General features: G+C 39.6%; 1 protein-coding gene across 2 annotated transcripts in view; it reads right to left on the bottom strand.

Moving 5' to 3' along the window:
• SORCS2 (sortilin related VPS10 domain containing receptor 2) overlaps positions 1–12,784 on the bottom strand; it is a 571,536-nt gene that overhangs the window by 29,454 nt on the left and 529,298 nt on the right. For both annotated transcript variants that reach the window (XM_086463685.1, XM_086463683.1), the window contains exons 15-19: positions 7,431–7,551; positions 5,967–6,100; positions 5,237–5,365; positions 3,678–3,849; positions 99–285 (exon numbers count right to left, since the gene is read on the bottom strand). In XM_086463685.1, the coding sequence (XP_086319811.1) occupies positions 99–285; positions 3,678–3,849; positions 5,237–5,365; positions 5,967–6,100; positions 7,431–7,551 (743 nt within the window). The remainder of the gene's footprint in view (positions 1–98; positions 286–3,677; positions 3,850–5,236; positions 5,366–5,966; positions 6,101–7,430; positions 7,552–12,784) is intronic.

Genomic DNA, 12,784 nt, shown 5'->3' with positions numbered 1-12,784 from the left:
TTTTCTAACTGTGATTAGTCATTTTCTTTACGACTTCATAGCTGTCATGAGGTTTTCTACACAGCAGCAAAAGTAAGAAAACCAAAGAGATGATTTACAGTTGACTTGGACGAACACCACACTCTCATCATGCCCAGCCACATTCTCAGCCTTCACCGAGACTCGGTAAATCCCAGGATTCTCATAGCGGTGACGGATGGGTTCTCCAGTCATCGTAAGGTTCACATATATTGCCTTAAAGCCATCTCCAAGATCTACCTGGTATTTGGTATTCAATGTATCACCCTAAAATGAAAATATATACAAAATATTTAAAATGGCCAGAACTTAAATAGACAGGACACATGATAATAACCATTTCCTGAATCACAACAGCATTTCCAGCCCCAGTCAGATATTTTTACACAATTGCAATAGTTGCAGTAAAACCACTACACACATGGCAAAGATTTTAGTGCAACAGAATTTTTGTGCATTAATAGAGATAATACCAAATTTTCACAAGAAGGTGCTACCTTAAAATAAGTCACCACAGACCACTGACCAAGTTGTATGACACAGAAACCATCACTCTTGTCTTAATGCAGCTGGACATTAACTAACACAATGGTGCAGGGCAGCCCAAAGTTCTGGAGCGATGCTCATATGATTGCAAATAACTGAATATTGTTATTTCAGCAAATTACCACTCATCCAGTGAACTTTTAGCCTATGTAATTATAAAGTAAAATTAATTGGTTTAGATGTTCTTCACAGCATCTTCTAAACACACCCTCTGAGTATCAACCATATGGCCTTCAAGATCCAAGCTGGGATCTTCACACAGAGTTGCACTGCTTTACACAGAGCCACTAGCATGTCTCGAACAAACATTCTCTACTGGAAAATTAGATGCATGCTTAATGAAGGAGATTATTGAGCTGAGTTTGGGAAAGGGCTTAAAAGCCCAGCCAAATAATTCTGTCATGTCAAACATCTCACAGAATTTATAATTCATCGCACTTCCACTACGTGCTCCTTTAAATGACACTGTCTTCCTAAACTCAGCCCTAAAATACTGCAAGACTGATACTATTGTCAGAGGACAAACATATGCTCATCACTCATGCTGTCATGGTGTGGCTGCTTGGGAGCAAAGTCAGGCATGTGCTTTGTGGACTGGCAATGTGGATGGAGTCAAAGGAAAATTCATTTTAGCTGTGAGCAGCAACACTTTCTCAATACTACTGGCAGCACTGACTTAGCAAGCTGTCCTGCTTCCTTGTTCTTCAGCAATCTGTTCCTGCTCGCTTGCCACAGCACACGGCCACAGTCATCCAATTAAAACAGGCTGCAGGGCCAGGATTGCTAGAAAATCCTCTGTATTGTGAAAACGTGTTGATGTAAAAATCTTCAAGGCCTCTAGGAAAAGAACATATGCATCCATATGCTAGTCAGGTGACCTGAATGGTCATCAGAGCAGAGAAGGATTAACACCCATCGAAGTACTCAAAAATAACTTCACTTCCCTAGAAGCCACTCTCTGCAATAGGTTTGTATCAAAAATCTAATCCCAAAAGGCAGCACTAATGTAAAATCAAAGGAGGCAACAAAGCCTAGAACTTATGTACCTTAGCATTACAAACGGAAGGGAAACATACTACTATTTCCTCCTTTTATTATTTTGCAGTTTGGTTGATTTTCTTCCATGTTTTATCAGTTGAAAGAGCATTGCTTACAATGTAAAAGAATATCCATAACAAGGAGCCTGTAGAGCTATCAAATACCTAAGCACCATATTTCAACACACATAAAGAACCTTGAAAGCTTCTTCACTGTGAATTTTTTTTTTCAAATAACATCTTTGTTTTGACAACAGATGGGTAGAACTTAGTAGAGGAGATAATATGTTATTAAACTTTAAAGCAAAGATGTCTTCTTGCCAGCAATGTGCCAGTAAGCGGAATCTCTTTATTAGCTTGCAAACAGTTCTTGTTCCCTCTTTCTTACGCTAACAAGTATACATGCATATTTTTTCCAGGTGAGACAGAAACTGGTGTTGAAAGACAGTAGATGCAAGCTTCTCTTAATGTTTTATTCTAATAGCTTCCCTTGTGTAGAGATGAGAGTACTGTCTTCAAAACATCAAGGCACTTCTCTCTCTGACCATGAAAGACAGAGAACAGTGGGCAGATAACAAGAGTCACATTGGGAAAAAGCAGATAAATTTTAAAGGAATTGAGGCTTCCACTTCCACACAAAGCTCATGACTGTCATTACATTATTTATTCATAAATTCAGCCACCAGAATTTGGGAAACAATAATTATAATTATAAATCATCATTATTTCTAAGGTCACTTGCAAACTGCCCAAACATATCCAAAGCCTGCTTTCATTACCCCTGATGTCTGATGCATTCCTGCACCTAGTAACATGCATTCACATAAACTAGTAAATTAATTGGTTCAGCAGAGAAAGTGGATTGGTTTTGGTTTATTCTAGTAGAGCTTGTTTCTTAAACTCAGTAATTATTTCTTAAACTCAGTAATTCTCATTACTCATTAGACTGTTGTATAGATTAAATCCTAAATAACGCTCAGGACATTTGAGTATAAATATTGTTTTTAGCCATAGGGGGCAGCAAACTGCTACATTTCTTTAAAATCTGCCTTCCACTTGAGTACACCGGGCAAAGACTTCATCAGAAAACTCAGCACGGGATTCCTTCAAGATCCCTCACTTCTGGAGACTTTTGAAGAGTTCAAAATGTTTTATGTATTGCCACAGAGATTCCTGAAAGCTTCAGTAGGAAAAAAAGTCAAACTGCCAATCAAAATCATTAGAGTCCAAATTGCAACCAAATGCTCTATTCTTACAATAAACATTTCCAAACAAATTATAAAAAAAAAAAAAGCCAAACTGTTGGGCCACTGCAAGCAATGGGACACAGAGCCTGTGAAGTATTAAGCAGACGGTGTTCCGCACATAACCTTCTTGATTCCATTATAGAAAAAAATCCCAAGTGCCCAATTTATATCACAGAGGTTTGCCAAAAGGTGTGAACTTTCTTCAAGTTCTTGCAAATCAGTGGGGTTAGCCAGAAAGTACAATACTCTGGTAACCTGAGCACAGCAGTTATAGTCTAATGCTAAAAAACATTAGGAAACATACCCATGGCAAACAATTAATCCAAAAGTTACTCACTGCTGTTGGTCAGGGCCTTAGGGCATTGTGTCTCTCAATAAATAGAAAAAAAGGTATCTTTGGCAACACAACTAATATATAATAAATGTTCTTATGCCGTGCCGTTTGCTGATTCCTGTAAAGCTTTGCCTCATTCCTTTCTGAAAGGCAGAGTCTCAAAAACACTTAAACCAGAATATTAAAATTTCTCTGCATTTCTGTTCTTCTCTGATAGCAGTTGAAATTTTCAGTCCAACAAGACTTAGGTAAATTAGTTCCTTTGATTTTCCAAGAAGCCATTGTTTTTAAGGAGTAACAACTGACTACGTTGCTGAGGAGACAAATCCCATTCTGTGGACAGAACTTGGATTGTCTGATTCACTTGAAAACAGAAGTTTCAATATTTAGAGAGTCATTCATGCTTGTCTAAAGCACAAATTAATCTTCACTCAGCAGCAAACAGGCAAGAGCGAAATGAACCCTAAAAATAGTGAAGCCAACGCTCATTACTACCTGCTCTTGTCTGACAACGAAGGTGATGTCTTCCCCAGGCTTAACAGCCAGGCTTTCTTCTCTGATGCTGATCTGAAGTCCCTTGGGAGCAATCAATGGACACATATGCTGTGCTAAGTTCTGCTGCAGGTCTACGCCACCTTCACACACATTAGAAACAACTTTCCTGTACCTGCAAAAACAGGAAGGAGTGAGCACCGTGAATTGGAGATGAGCAGGAGAATGTCATCAGAGGCACCGAATGTGTGTGGTGGTAGCTAACGAATATTGCTTGGGTTCATAAACAGACGAGATTGCAGATGATCAAAACCAACTCATGATGCAAATACTTTGAGGTACATTGCCTTTACTGAGTAAAACTGAAGAAAGAGGGTGTGGAGCACAACGGGGATTTGACCTGCACGCATTGGAAGAATCTGCCTTTTCAAATTTAGAATCACGCCTGACCAGCTCTCCAGGAGCTAGATAGTCCACTGTCCTCTCTACCATACCCTGTCCTAGCATTCAACAGTCTTCAATGTTCTAGAGGTCTTGGTTCAAACCCCAAAGATCAGGAAGACATTAGACCAAGCAGCTCCTGCATTAACTCAGAACCATTTTCTTAACTGCTGCTCTCAAATCTATGCACTTCTTAAAACACTTAAAGCATTTATTTAACATAACAGTATAAAAGAATGAAAAGCCTAACACTTTTAAAGAACTAATAATGAAATTCTTGGATGTATACAGTAATTATTTACAGATCAGTTTCATTCAGGTATGTTATTTTTAAACATCCCTTAAAATCAGAGTCAGATTTCACTCTGTTGAATTCTTATTCTGTATAACACAGCTGTCAGCCACAACCCAAAAGGCATCATTTTCCTCGGTAAAGCAAATATACACAGAGACTGTGATTCTATTGCCAGATTTGACATCTCATTCATTTGGTTCTCATCTCCACAACCGACAGAGATGATGTTATGATAAGCCAGAATAGATGCCAGCTGCAAGTTATTCTCAGCACAGACGTCAGACTACATTGTAGTGTATACTCTATGCAGTATTGTTTACAGTTACTAAAGCTTTCCTTTGATTCTGAGTGTCCCATATGGTCAGGAAAAGAATCTATTCTCCACAGAGCTCCTTACCCCTACGGAAGTGAGAGACTGGGAAGTTCTGTGAGATGTTACTGGTTCCTCAGAGTAATTCATTGGATTCAAACTGAAAATTGGTCTGAACCCAAGCAACGGGCTAAAAGAAAACACTCTGAACAGACATTCCTATCAGAAGTGCAGCAATGGCTACAAAACGTTACCAAAAACAAAAAAAAATGAGAACAAGACAGCTCCCCTCTTCTCAAATGGATTAGTTTTCGAACTGCTGTGAATATGTAAAGTAACATTTCTCTTTCAGCAGCTGTAGGAAGCTTCTGCACATGCTCTGAGTCAGTCAGAACTCTTGCATTTCCCCGTTTTTAGTTTGCTCTATTTAAATTTCCTTCAAACCACTTTTGCGGCCCTTGGTTCTCCTCCTCTCTAGAAGCCTCTGCAAGCCAGATGAATGCAATATCAGCTTACCCAGTGCTGCTGGTGTATGCCTGCCCCAGCACGCAGTCTTCAGGAGGTGCTTCTGGATTAAACCAAAAGTCAGCAAAGCATTTGCTAGACTCTGACTTCAGAGGTGCAGAGCGCTCAAATCCATAATCACTGAAAAACATCAACACCAAGTGTATTACTATCTGCACTTCATTCAGCAGTCTAATTTGGGGTGGATGAGACTACTTTTTAAGAGCAAAAAGATTTTTTTAGTATTATTGTACCAGCTAAACATACAAGTTGATGAGTTCTGTTCTAAGCCTAATTTCAATGGGAGTTGTGTACACTTGGGGGAAAAACTGGTTGTAATTACTTTGTCGGCTCTGCAAAATGAACTCTCTGGGTATCTTAGATTTTTAAAAGGTTTCCTTTGCCACTCATATCAACAAATTTCTTCTGTTTTTTTTTTTTTTTGCTTCATTTGCAAATAGAAAGGGTTTGCTTGCCTTATAAATCAATCCAATGGTCATTTTTCAAGTCTTGATCAATAGAGGAAAACATCAGGATTTGTTCAGGTGAAACAAATACTTAAAACATGGTAAAATTTTTAAACAAAGGCAAATGCAAAAGCAACCTGTTATTCAAATAACAGGTTGCCTATTTGTTTATACATGGCTATGGGGAGAGGGGCAAAAGGAGGCAAATAAACACATCTCAAACTCTAAGTAACTATTTACTAGCAATAAATCAAAAGGTCCACAGACAGACTCACCATAAGAAATCAGAGTTCACACATTCACAAACTTTGGATGTGAGAGCTGATGTGAAACTTCTCCCTTTAATGCACCATGATGAAATCTTCCTCTTTCGAAAGCTCCTCTGCTGGCCCATGATGCAACGATCTCCCTGAACATCAAAGCACTGGACTTATTGCACACCGTAACCTACACCACACAGATGTGACCTTATGTTGTCCCGAGAAAGGCTGGTCTTGCTGCCAAGACTATAAACTTGTATCAACTCTCTCATATTCAAATGTATAGGTATAGAAAGCTCTTATATCCACTGCTGTCCACTAATGGGCCATTACAGAGTTGTAACTATAGTTGTGCTATATTTCAGGGCACAAATCCAAAGATGTACATGAAAAGTCAAGTGCAATTTAACCCTTGTTTCATGTGTGCACAATCCAGGCACAGTCCCACAACTGGCCATTTAAAAATCCACTGTGGATGCAGGTGACTGAAGTTCTATCTAAATCACTATGTCTCATGTTGTCAGTCAACACAAAGCACCAACCATGTGGACACGGGTAGAATGAAGACTATCTGAACACACTCCGCTGGTAATTGGGCAGCTCTAAGTACTCTGACAAAGTCATCTTAGTAGTTACTAATTTCTGAAAGACAGTTCAATGCCAATATCCCAAGACACTGTTACTTTTTAGCCTCAGCTCTGCATAACATTCTTTGTAAATACACAGCATTCCAAAACAACAAGTGCAAAATCAGGCATGAGAACTAGCACACGAGAGCTGGAGTAATACACAGTAGTATGCAAAAAAACCCCAACCCAACAGACAGTGAGAGAACAAATGTACTGGAAGAAGCAAAACAAATAATCAGAATGATTATGAACAAATATGACATATATTATGAAAAATTATGACCCCTAACATTGGTCTCTTTAATCAATACATTGTACAGAGAATGCAGCTTCCCAAAATTGGATGTGGCCAGAGCACCAGGATTAGCAAACCTTAATGCATTACTGCAGAAATGGTATTGCCCAAAACAACTGGACTCTGTTACATGATTGGTCCACTGAGATCCTAAATTACTTCTAGAATGGGCTTTACTTATGGCAATTTATATATGAGTACAGTATGTGGTCAGGAAGTTGGCAGAACACATGACTGCACGTTCAAATTGCTTCAATCAATATTACACTCTTTAGTTTATGGTACATGCTTCACAATCCAGCAGGACCACCTATTATTACAGCAGACCACCAGATATGGTTCTGCCTTTCCCAGGACATAGATCACACAACCAAAGGGAACACAAAATCCTCTCCCATTTTAAACTATTGTAAAATCAGCAAATCCAACATAAGGAGATCAAAGCTGAGGATGTAGCATCCAAGTTCTATTTGAAAACATTTTCCTAGCACACAGTTGTACATGAATCTGAAAGCTATGGGAAAGTTGTGGCCGTTAACGTAAGACTGTGAATACCTGTAGATTTGTGAGCTCCCAGGACTCATAGTCATCGTCAGTGCACTCCCTGGGGAAGGATGGTCTGAAGTCCACCTTCACCAGTTCCCAGTCTGAACGGTAGCTAATATGTCCAAAGACTCTGAACAAAAAGATCAAAAGTAAAATCTTATTGCAAAGAAATACCATACATCTGAGATTCAACTTTTCAGTTCTATCTTTTCCTTTCCATAGTCATGGTCCCTACTAAAAGGTCCCTGGTTAATTTTTCTTACAGTTTTATACCTCTTCATATACAATGTGCTTAGTTAGAAAACATTAGCCAATTGTCTATGAAACTTTACGATGAAGAATATAGCTCATAGATTAGACATTTTTTTTCCCCCAGCAAACTATCCAGAAATTTAATTGAAAATATATTACCTTTTCTAATTTGGAATCCAACATTTTTGTCTATTACCTTGTTATGTGAAATGTACAGAGCTCTCAGATTTTGACAAGGAGCTCAGATCAGGGAGCAGAATCCAGGATCACCGGATTCTATTTCCAGCTTTGTCACTCATTCCTTATGATTATAGTGCAACTTCTTAATTTTGTTTTCTTTTTTAACTTCCAGAGATTTCAGACTGGAAATTACTATTGTTTAAACTCACAGCAGTATCATGAAATTGTATTCATTTCTAAGGAATACACTGCATCTACACACTGTGCTGAAGAACTCTGAGTCTCCTCTTCATTTCAGACAGTCCAATTTTTAATAAAAACCAGCCACAAACTGTAATTTTTTTTGGGGGGGGGGGGGGGGGGGGGAGGTAGGGGAGGAAATCTCATTGCTTTAAAAACCAAGCTGCACTTTCAAAGCAGTCAACATTTTCAAAGTCAGAATATTTATTTCCAAAACAAAATGGGCAAGTATGACATCCAGCAACAAATTAGAAAGGATAAAGACTCTTTTTGGGGAAAAGTCAAATGTATTTGTGGTTTGTATCAGACTTATGTGGCTTACTTGCCAAAGAATTTAAGGTTGATTCTGAAGCCAACAATTTCTCTGCAGTTTATACTGCACAGAGTTTATATTCTGAGCTTTAGTAGCATTCTCCAAACTAACTCATTCCTTTTGTTTTGCCCTCAGTTTGTCCAAATCCAGACACAGCAGGAATGGTACATTTTTGCTGAAAGCATTCTGCTGTGCACAGCCATTTCTCTTGTCCTGAATACAAGGTTCAAAGTGGAACTAGGGTAGACCAGAAGTGAGGAAATGGTGGATTCTCTGCAGCACAGTGGCAACAGCATCACACTAAGCATCTTCCCTTGTAGATGGATGTAGAGGCTGAAAAACAGTCACACAGACTAAAGAAGTACAGTGATTTACCCCTTTCCTTTCTGGTGTCTTTGCTTCTCAGCTATAGCTCAGAGATGTAGATATCTATAGATTATTACCCATACTGCTCACATTATAACGACTGAACAATCCATGCTCACAGAAACTTCACCATCAGAAGTACACTTAATTAACAGAAACATGCATTTAGTTTGTATGTCTTACTCTTTTCTTGCAAGGCTCTGAGATTAAAGGACTTGGATCATCTACTTACTTTCCTTCTAAATGTACCCATGGCTCAGAAGTAGAAAAACAACACACAAAAACTTAAAAACGTGGCTCGGTCCGCTGGTTGTATTATGCATAGGTGTGGGGTCCCACTGTTCTCATTGAGACCTACAGGCTTGGTTCCTTTTTCTGGTTCAGCTGGATCCTGAGAGCTGTTATCACCATATAATCTCACTCACTTGTGAGCTCTTGTAGTTACATGCTCAATAAAGTGACTACTTAGGTGGTCTCATGCTTTTTGCACAATGCCTGCTTCAATATGACTGGCTGTGCTGACAGGCATGAAGTATCTTTTGCACGCTAAATACCTGTACTTGTTTCTTTTCTGAATCTTTTTTTCTCCATACAAGGTACTAACACAAGGCAGACTTCACCATGCGCTTATGCAGCTACCTACATCAGCGAATGCTTCTTTAGACACCGCAAAACTTTACAAACTGGTTACATTTCTTTTATTAACTCATTTATCAACAAATATGTTAAAGTGCAGGGAGCCAAGTCCTGTCAAAGCTTCGCTCCTGCCTCAAGAAAAGTATTTTCTATGGAACAAATAAGATTTTCTTCATTCATGTTGGCTATCTCAGACAGATTAGTTGCGAAAGAAGAAAGGAGATGGTTGTTTGAATTCAATGTAGAACAGAATAACGAAATTCTCCTGAAAATATAAAACAAAATCTCTGAACTATTAATAATCATCGCTGAGACTTCACAGAGGATGAGGGTGAATCCAGATGACTATGGAAAGGGAAACCTTTCGCCTACATATACATATATAGATATGGATCTGAGCTGCCCAATAACTCCATGCAGCATACCACCTCTCCTGTCCTGAGTGACCACCATAAGAGATGGAGCCCAAAGTCATGGACTCAACGGACATTTTATGGACATTTTACAAGGGTGGCCCATAGACTAAGAGAACGATATCAGCGTATTATATCAACGGATGGGAAGCAGGGTGGTGGTTAATGAGGTTGTGTTGGGCACTGTGGGACCTGAGTACGATATAAATGGTATGGAATAAGGGGTGGAGAATGTGCTGGTTTTGGCTGGGATAGGGTTAATTTTCTTCAGAGTAGCTAGCATGGGGCTGTGTTTTGGACTTGTGCTGAAAACAGTGTTGATAATACAGGGATGGTTTCGTTACTGCTGAGCAGTGCTGACACAGCCTTTTCTGCTTCTCACCCCACCCCACCAGTGAGTGGGCTGGGGGTGCACAAGAAGTTCAGAGGGGACACAGCCAGGGCAGCTGACTCCAGTTCACCAAAGGGATATCCCATACTCTATGACCTCACGCTCAGCATATAAAGCTGGGGGAAGAAGAGGGAAGGGGTGGACACTGGGAGTGATGGCGTTTGTCTTGCCAAGTAACTGTTAGACATGACAGAGCCCTGCTTTCCTGGAGCTGGCTGAACACCTGCCTGCCGATGGGAAGTGGTGAAGGAATTCCTTGCTTTCCTTTGCTTGCACACGCAGGTTTTGCTTTACCTATTAAACCGCCTTTATCTCAACCCACGAGCTTTCTCACTTTTGCACTGCTGATTCTCTTCCTCACCCCAGTGCAGGGGGGAGCAAGCGACTGGCTGCGTGGGCCTTAGTTGCCAAATAGGGTTAAACCACGACAATATATAAACCAGTAAAACGGAGCCCAGGGAGTTACAGAATTAATTTTGATATCAACAAAGATACCAAATAAATTATTAAGCTATCCACTTAGAAGCACCTTGGAGATAATTAAAATGATAACAAACAGCCACCACGGATTTGTCAAAACCAAATCATGTCAAACTAATGTAATTTCCTTCTTTTACAGGGAACTGGCTTAGTGGATAAGGAAGGAAGAAACTGGAGCATATTTTGACCTCTGTTAAAACTGTTATACAGTTCTATCTGACACTGTCTTAATGAAAAAAAGAAAGCATTTGTGCAGATAAAATATTTCTAATGAGGAATGGGAGTACATATTCAATTAGAAGAATCCATTATCAAAAAGGGAAATATTTTGAGATATGTATTACAAAGATATGATGAGTCCACGGTCAATATTTTCATTACTACCCATGTGGTCAAATAACAAACGCACAAATTTTTGCAGATAACACAGAAGGAAGAGAGTGGACACTGACTGATGGAAGCAATGCTCAGAAATCAACATGATGAAACACTCCAAAACCAATTGCAAACAGTACTCCTAGGGGAAAAAACCAAACCAAACCGAACCAAAACAAACAAACCACAACAAAGATGCAAAATCGTAAATGCTGAATAATTTTCAAATATTGAAGAAAAGGCTTGGGGAATTCTAGGGAACTAAAACAGGAATGTAATGTTGATGCAAAAGAAGAAAGACTAATTGAAAGTTGTATTCAGGACTGGAAAACAGAAGACATGGAGACAATTATTTTGATAAATGGCACTAGTGGAGCCTCTGAAAGAACATGGTGTCTAATTTTGGATGTTATATGCATATTTACACATCCACTAGAAATTAATTTGAAGAGGGGCAAGGATGACTAATAAGCTGCTTAGGAAATGTAAACAATGAAGAAAGACTGAAATTGAGTTTCTCTGGAAAAAAATAAAACTGAAAAGTACAACAAAATGTCTTCAAAGAGTCTTGCTGAAGATTGAAGAGTTGTCTTCAAAAAGACCTGGAGAAGGGGCAAAAAGAAGGAAAGGCAAGGATCAGTAAACTCAAAAGATACAGCTGCACAATTCTCTAATTCTTTCTCCTCAGCACTGGTAAGACCACACCTGGAGTACTGTGTCTACCCTTGGCCTCCTCAGTACGAGAGAGACATGGACAGATTGGAAAGAGTCCAATGAAGCGCCACAAAGATGATAAAGGGCCTTGAGCATCTCTCCTGTGAAGACAGGCTGAAAGAGCTGGGACTGTTCAGCCTGGAGAAGGCTCAGGGGGATCTTATCAATGTCTATAAATACCTGAAGGGAGGGTGCAAGGGGGATGGAGCCAGGCTCTTTTCTGTGGTGCCCAGTGACAGGACCAGAGGCAGTGATCACAAACTGGAACACAAGAGGTTCCCTCAGAACATCAAGAAAAGCTTTTTTACTGAGAGGGTGAGGAGCACTGGCACAGGTTGCCCAGAGAGGTTTTGGAGCCTTCATCCTTGGAGACACTCAAAAGGTATCTGGACATGGTCCTGGGCAACCAGCTGTAGGTGGCCCTGTTTGAGCAGAGGGCTGGACTAGACAACCTCCAGAGGTCTCTTCCAACCTCAACCATTCTGTGACTCTGTGATTCTGTAATGGTAATGATACAAGCTGATGAGGCTGTTTATTCTCCCTCTCTGTAGCAAGAAATCAGTGAAACATCAGGATTAGAGCCAGAGATTAGACAAATTTTTGAGACATTGCCCAATCCTGCAACCTTAATTACATAGAAATTACATAAATTATGCTAGAAATTATGCAAATTTTACTAGAATAATATGGAAGCTATGTGCAAACTATATATGTATACAGCAAAGACACTGGTTCAATGGGTGAACTATAAGCCTCTCCTCTGTGGATTTTTAGCAAAAGACAGAAATAACCTTTCTGCCTGTTAGTCCAGCCTCTTGCAAAAAAATACTCACTTCCATTATGGCTGTTCTGATTCTACACACTGGAAACCATGTTCTGACAGAGCACAGTAATTGCACCACTGATTCCACCATTCTCTGGCTTAATTAAAGTTCCTGAGACTCGAGGAAGTGTCCCAGCACAGCCACAAACCCTATGAAAAATGCAGCCATACAACTTTGAA

The sequence above is a fragment of the Leptosomus discolor genome, chromosome 4 (assembly GCF_034619465.1).
Source record: "Leptosomus discolor isolate bLepDis1 chromosome 4, bLepDis1.hap2, whole genome shotgun sequence".
NCBI classification, from domain to species: Eukaryota; Metazoa; Chordata; class Aves; order Leptosomiformes; family Leptosomidae; genus Leptosomus; species Leptosomus discolor.
Note: the sequence above shows the minus strand (reverse complement) of the source record. Positions and strands in the feature narration are given on the sequence as shown.